At 38.6% G+C, this 7,962-nt stretch overlaps 1 protein-coding gene across 1 annotated transcript; it reads right to left on the bottom strand.

Annotated features, from left to right (window-relative positions):
- Positions 1-1,370: 1,370 nt before the first annotated feature.
- On the bottom strand, positions 1,371-7,264 carry LOC144542144 (immunoglobulin lambda-1 light chain-like). The gene is made up of 4 exons (XM_078287810.1): positions 7,234-7,264; positions 6,803-7,141; positions 3,761-3,793; positions 1,371-2,504 (listed from the first exon to the last, which is right to left on the bottom strand). Exons 1-4 carry the CDS (start codon positions 7,262-7,264, stop codon positions 1,978-1,980), a joined length of 930 nt encoding a protein of 309 aa, XP_078143936.1. The 3' UTR covers positions 1,371-1,977.
- Positions 7,265-7,962: the final 698 nt, after the last annotated feature.

The raw sequence follows: 7,962 nt of genomic DNA, 5'->3' as shown, positions 1-7,962 counted from the left end.
GTTTTTACTGTTTTTACTTTCTATATGTATGGTTGTGTTGTTTTAAGATGCTTTTGTCTTCTCTTCAATCTTTTCTGTCTTTCATGTCTTTTCTGTCTTTGATCCTCTTGCTGGGAAGCGCTTTGTAAACTGTGAGTTTTAAAAAGTGTCTATTTAAGTGAAGCTTTACTGACTGACTTACTCCTGCTCCATCTTTCATATGATCTCCTCTTTCTCTCTATCTCTAGGAGGAAGAATAGCAGCATTAAAAAGCTAATCATGTTGTTGAGGAAGTGGTTTTGTTTCCACACAGTAAGACTGAAACAGAAACCACATCAGCTCGTTTACAGCCTGAACCCGACCCTTCCCGCCTCATCGCTGCTCAGCATTCACCAACATTATGATACACGAATGTTGACTTCATAAACACACAGTCTGAAATGTAACAACAGATTGGTAATTCACAAAGGGATTATTATTATTATTTCAGTCCCATTTATTTCTGTTTGAGTTCATCTTACAGCAACATTTCAGCTGCTGACACTGTACAGCAAGCAGCAAACCTGACAAACATTATATAAAGTCAATGAACTGAAGCAAAACACACTTCATTACACTGAATAATGGAATTACCACTGAATTACTGACAAGGTCTTCATGAAAAAAAACAGATATTTCTCAGAGAAATTACAACCATCATGCTCAGTGTTCTTAAAATGACAAAATGTACAATTTCATGTCTTTATTTATATGGCACTTTTTTAAAAATGCTTACAAAGCGCTTCACAAAAATAAAATAAGAATAAAACGTTCCTGACAGAATGCAGATGTTAAGAAAAAAGAGAAGCAATAGTAGACAATAATAAACAATATATCTACTGCTGAGCAAAGCAATACGATATTATAGAGCAAAGCATTCATTGTTCAAATAAATGTTCAGAATATTATCATCGACAAAAAATTACAAATGCTGTAACTGATACTAACTTCAATATTTTGTAAAGTTTCTCTGAAAACAGATTAAAAAGATAAAAGGCAGCAGAAGAAACTATCTAGATGAAAGAAAGAAACTATATCAATGAAAATTTATATCTGAAAGTACAATGCTGCCTTCATAAAATCCTTTAATGATCTTAACACATCAAACATGTTCATTACATTTGTTTTAATAATAATGTCAAATTCACAATTTGGCTAAATAAGATAAACATAATCTGAATTTGTTATGACTGCTGCTCAGATTGTTCTGGTGAACTCAATTATGAGACAGATTGGATTATTTTTTTAAACTAATTTGTTAAAACTGTTTCTTTTTATTAATTAATACCAAATAAAATAACACAAATACACAATCATGAATCTGGAATAAAAAACTCAATTTTTTCCTCTATTGAAACAATTTGAAACAGGAACAACAAGATGAGAGAAACATTTGTACGGATGAAAAGCTGGACAGAAAGCAGAGGAACATGGCAGTCAGTCAGCATGTGTGTTGGTGGAGCCTCCCTTGTTTGTATGGATCATGAGGAGAGAGAGTCCACAGCAGTACACCATGCTCTTCACTATCATCACTGTGTAAACCAGAGAGAGCAGCTTCACCCTGCACTGGGACTGGAAGGAGACTGGAGACAAGACAAACAGCACAAGTCAACCATTCCTCTCTGTTTGCTCATTCATCCAACTATGGAAATGTTTTGCATTTAGTCTTCAGGAAAAATCAAGAACAAAACACATCTGCACATCCAGAAGAAAGGTGCCGGATCAAAGAAAATATCAAGTGAAGGACAGAAGATCCGCACACAGAAACGCTCCCATATGAAAACTTTATAAAGAAGTGACGTTTGGAGCAACAAGCTCTTCCTCAAACTGATTCCAAACAGCAGAGAATCTCCATCTGAAATACCCAGAAACCCTAGCAGAAAATCAGGTGACATAACACACCTGTTCCAAGGTGATGATCATACACAACAACATGTAGAAAACTCTAGACCAAAACAGTCAGTTTAAATGTAGCTTGTGCTCCTCACAGCTGTAAAGCCCCAAACTGTCCAAATGCTGAGTAGTGAATGTGCAGCAGCAGGTGATCTTACAGTCAGTCTGGTGAGCTGTGTCTCTTTCTGGAGGGCCGCTGGCTGCAGCAGCTGTTGTTGGAGCCACAGGAGGCTCTGAAATAGAAAAGGAGTCCAATGTGAAAAATGAAGCTAAATCAGCGCTAAACACAAGCGGCCGGCCTTCATTACCTGCTGGTATCCGGGCTTCCACCGCGCCTCCTTGGTGCTTCACGGAGCAGACGTATGGATACGCCGCCGCCTTTTCCCGATCGATAAGCAGGATGGCGGCGGGGCGGCCCGGCTCTCCGAGCTCCACCGTCTCTCCCTCGGTAGTCCCGGTCTCCTCTCTCCTCCAGGAGAACCGGACCAGAGGAGGAAACATGGATGTGGCCAGACACAGCAGGGAGCTCTTCCCCTTCAGGTCCGCTCTGGACGCTGGGTACACGCTCACTTTGGGCTTCACGACTCGCTCAGCTGAGGTTTGACAAGACAGTCACACATTCATCTAGTCAACAGCAGTTTACAGCCAGAGATAAAACACCACATCACATCATGAAGCATACAACACACATTTACCATCAGATACCATACAACACACATTTACCATCAGATACCATACAACACACATTTACCATCAGATACCATACAACACACATTTACCATCAGATAATATATAAAATATATTAACCATCATATAAAGAGGACCATATTGGAAATAAGTTTTGGAAACTTTATCTGTTTTCTTGGATGATTTTAATTAATGCATGACTGATGGCTGTGTATTTTATTTTTTTGAATATCAAATAAACAAATAAATATAAATAATATATAAAATACATATGGTAAATATATTTCATATAGGCCTTTTATATGATGTTAAATATATTTTAATATAGAAAATCTATATAAAATAGATTTAACATCATCGACCATCAAAATATATTTACCATTATATACCATATAAAATATATTAACCATCATTGAATAATTACAATTATTTATGATATTTTGTATATTCCTTTAGCAGTTTTAAAGCTGAATTAAAAATCTGGCTTAAAGCTAAACAAACATGCAACCACTGATTTGTAGACTGTAACTGACTTCATTTTTAAAGCACATGCACTCTGCACTGGTTTTTACATTTTGTATACTTCAATGTCTATTATGTGTTAATGTTGTGTGTTTGTATTTGCTGCAGATTGTATATATGTATGTTTTGAATTGTAACCTGCCAAGGGACTGCAGATGAAAATGAGCTCTAAGCTAAATCTGGTACAATACATCAAATGGTAACATTGATGTTTAACATTGTACATGGTCCCTTACAAATAAATGAGATAGATCAAATAATAAATAAAATATCTGTAACCTACAGATTAAGAGGATGTTATTATGGGCTGTATGAATATGAAGCAATAGAAATCCTTTTCCTCCATCATGATAATTCAGTCACATACATTGAATATCAGCCTGTGATAATATAGAATGGAATTAGAGAATCAGTGCTGAGTTTCTCAAATCACTTGGCAGATTTTTAAGATGTTCGGCTGCACAAGAAAATGATGAAGCAACACAAACGTCCTTCACATACTAATTTAGTTTTTAATGTATGAATGGCTGCATATTGAATTCTCAACCAGTGATGAAAGACTAACATGTAAAGCCTAAAGCAGCAGAAAACAAACTAAAGACACATTTTCACTGCAGGAAAAAGGAACATTTTGTCTTACCTGTCACATACAGTCTGGTGCCAGAACCAAACTCTATGTAGTAGTCGCCTCCCACAGTGAAATATCCTGTAACATAAACTGTCTGTGTTGTTCCATCTGTCAGCTGAGGTGAACATGTCCAAATTATTGATCAAGTCTCATATTTGGGCTTCATGATGTTTCTCTAATGTTCATATCAACATGACTGTCAAATCTTCATTTCTGGTCCTTTATTTGAGCCACTGAGGCAGAAAGAGGCGGGATCCTAGATTCCTCCTAGATTTAAAATGAGTCCAACAGAGGAGACGTGTTGTCTATCAGTTTAGAAACATTTACTAAATTAGACTTTAACTCACTGGAAGTTGCTCTTCTGCGGCCGATTGAAACTGCTTTTGAAACTTTATTTGTCATTCCTACAGTTTCACAGCTTCACTCTTGAGCAGGGGGTTCAGCGCCTTGCTCAAGGGAACCTCAACAGGATTAAAGGAGGGGAGAGCGTTACTCCTTACTTTCCTTGGACACATTTGAACAAGGAGTCTTGGGATTTGAACCAGCGACCTCTCAGTCACAAACCTGCTTCTTTAACTTCCAGGTTTCTCTCTCCTGGAAGTGTGGAACCTTAAAGGTGCGTTCACATCAGCACCAGCAATCGGCTTGGCATCTCTCTCTCTCTCTCTCTCTCTCTCTCTGTCTCTATCTCTCTCTCTGTCTGTCTCTCTCTTCTCTATCATCCTTAACATTTGCAAAACAGTAAGTGCATTTCTCGAAACACTTCGTACAAACAGCACCACACACTGGATTACCTGCAAAAGCCGTAACTTGCTCAAAACCCTTAGTCTATCTCTCAAAAGTAAATATTTATGTCAGTGAACATGTCAGTGAACATGTCAGTGAACATGTCAGTGCCATCAGAATGACAAGTCCTTGTGTCATTGTTTACAAACAAGACAGTCAAAATGCTTAGCCATGTTGTCAATATAACAGTGACTCTGTAAGTATTTTCTGATGTAAACTATGGCTCAGGTTTTGATGACAATGATTGAAAATGCACAAGGCTGCACTTTTTCTGTATGGCATGTATCAATTTCAACAGTACAAAGTTCCACATTACTGCATGTGGGAGACTGATTGCAAGAGATTGGACAGGATTCACATTTACGCTTTTACTGTTTGTACTGTAATTTGTTGACAGACCATGTCACTGCGATACAGAAAAGAAAAAGACAAGACTGTTTCACAGCACTGTATAGCACAAAGGAAAAAAATACAAAATTAGAAATGTAAACATCTATATATGCTTGCCAATTGAAGGTTCATGAGATGCACCTCTGAGATATTTTAGAGAACCGGTTGATCATTGGTTGATCAACCGGTAACCCTAACCCTACGCATCACACATTCCCCTTCTTTAGTGAAAGTCAAGATTCACCTGAGAGCAATTCATCAATTCAGGACACATTTACAAAAAAAGTCTAATAGAAATGTATAGAAAATATGCTTGACAGATTATGACAACTGGTTCAACCATTTTGCATGTAATGACTTATGCAATGAACTAATGCCTAGATGTTTTGGGGGGTAAGACTATTCAACAGAGAACCAGTATAATACATTTTGATCAACATGACATGAGCAATTGATAATGTAGGAAACAGCAGACAATTGTACATAATCATTTGCATGAATGTGCCAAAGCATTTGCAATTTGTTCAAAAGAATGAGAAATTGCTTTTATGATGTGCACAAGTGACTAGATGATGTGGAGGTTGAACAAGAAGTTTTGAGAATTTCAATTCTGATCTGAGAAATGTACCAAAGCCACTGAGAAAAACTGTAAAAGCCGGGTCTCCGATAATGGCCGGGGGCGTGGTCGACACGAACAAATAAAGGCCGGCCTCAAATACAGGCCGGGGAAAAAAACAAAGGAAACAAGACTAGCCCTCGGCGTGCCGAATCCTCCAACGGCGATATGAAATAACTGTATAGATTCTATTCTTAGCTTCAGTTAGCTTCAGCTTACATGCAAACAACGGTGGATACCGGTAAACTCCTGCTGCCTGTTTGTAACTGTAGTTTGTAGTTATATAATGTAACTGTAGTTTGTAGTAACGTGCAAGTGCCACAAAACGGCTACCTAACGAACCCCGACAGAAGCAGATCAGAAAACAAGGAGGCTTCGTACTAAAATATGAGCAAATATACTTATCAAACAGAGGGAATTAGAAATAAAGGCCTGTTTCTAATATGAGCCTGCTTCCAATAAAGGCCTGGTACCCTCTGCAGTTGAGGTAAATAAAGACCCGGGCCGATATTAGAGGAATTACGGTAGTCTGAATCAGATTTCCTGGCAGTAATTTCTAAATTCTAAAAAAATCTGTCTGTCTGTCTGTCTGTCTGTCTGTCTGTCTGTCTGTCTCTCTGTCTGTCTGTCTTACATCTAATCATCAGATCAAATGTATAAATCAACCCCAGCAGTAAAGACCCTGGCAGGTTGATCATTAAATCTATCTGTGATTTTGTGGTACAGATGTGACGGTGTTACAGAGTATTTCCACTGTGTATTTCTGTCAAATGTATTTTAGTCTGAATCAGATTTCCTGGCAGTAATTTCTGACTTGATAACATTGTTGTTTGAAGTCAAAGCTCTTCTTCAAAGTTTAAAAATGGATATAATATTGGGGGGGTTACACTGTCCAAAGCTCAATGTGTACGCTTCTTTAGATGTGTACACATTGGAGGAAGCTGGAGAACTGAGGACTTGTACCTCAGTTTATTCAACACCCAGGATATTGGTTCTTTATCGGCAGATGGGTTTGAAGAACTCACGGTGGCAACGACACAATGTAAAGAAAAGCTTCAGAGCTCAGAGACATTTCTGTGTCTTCAGCAGTGTCCTCTAAGAACCAGATGACAACTGAGATGGGAGGTGAAATATCTGAACCTGGGCTGTGGTTTCCTGCTCTCAGATCAATGTCTCTTCCTCTGAGAAACAGAGTCGCCATCTGTTCATTTCTTGGTTAACGCTGCAGAGTTTTTGTACAGGGTGGAGGGATCACTTCTCACTGTGGGAATCTGACTTATAACAGGAGCAGTAGTAGGTGGCTGAATGGAGGAGTTTTACTTTATTGATCCGCAACTCACAGCCTTTCCCCTTTCTTACAGCTGAGAAATCATCTTTTTGAGGATGGCCGTAACCCGAATTAATGTCACAACTCCTCTTATCAATATAAAGAATTACTCTGAATGTTTCTGTCTCTTTCTTCTGGTACCAGAATACATAATCGCTATAACACTGGTCAGTGTTTTTACAGCTGAAGGAAACCTTCTCATCTTCTCTGCTGGTCAATGATAACTGGTCCTGAAGCAGCTCTGCTGCCATGGCAACCGCTGCTGTAGAGAAACGGACACATAAATGAAGGTTACTGTCACAGAGTTTGTTAAATGTTGAGTTTGTTGGATCCTGATTGGTTGGAAACACTCACCTAAACACAGAGAGCACAGAGCAACACTTGGGAGGAAAAGCATTTTCTCCAGTGACGTTTCCTCTGTTGAACCTGGTAGAAGTGCGGCTCCGGTTCAGCTGAGGCCAGATAAGGACGGCTTGTGAGATCACATGAGGGCCGCGTGGTTTCTAACAGGTCCTCAAACCTCCCATCGCTCCCTGCGGTGGACAGATAAGGCCGCCGCTTGTGATCGACAGCTCAGTTGAACCTATGGTGTAGTTTTCCATTGTGTCAGAGGTTTTAAAGGGGAGAGGAGGCGGACCAGAGGAGCAACAGGCAGCACACAGTTACCATCCAGATGGACGACTGGATCCTGGATCCTAGAACACATCAGAGAGTTAGTCACTATTTTAACACTGAACATAATCATCTGTATTCATAAAGCACTTTCCAAAACACAGTTACCATCCAGATGGACGACTGGATCCAGCATCAGCCTGCTGCTCTTTCACTAAATATGTCGTATTCTGTAGAAACTGCATCATGGTGGAAATGAGTCTCAACCCAACAAATAAATAAACTACAAATATAAACAAAATAAACAACATGATGACAGAGAAATGGCTTTTAGTATATATTTAGTTTATATTATTATATACTAAATATATTGGATTACATTATGATCAGTCCAAGAAGCAGCAGAACTAATTTATAAATCTATTTCTCCCATTTGCAGTTTAATAAAGAAAAACATTTATTATGTAAATTACTGCTGAATAT

This window comes from Centroberyx gerrardi, chromosome 13 (genome assembly GCF_048128805.1).
Source record: "Centroberyx gerrardi isolate f3 chromosome 13, fCenGer3.hap1.cur.20231027, whole genome shotgun sequence".
Classification (NCBI taxonomy): domain Eukaryota; kingdom Metazoa; phylum Chordata; class Actinopteri; order Beryciformes; family Berycidae; genus Centroberyx; species Centroberyx gerrardi.
Note: the sequence above shows the minus strand (reverse complement) of the source record. Positions and strands in the feature narration are given on the sequence as shown.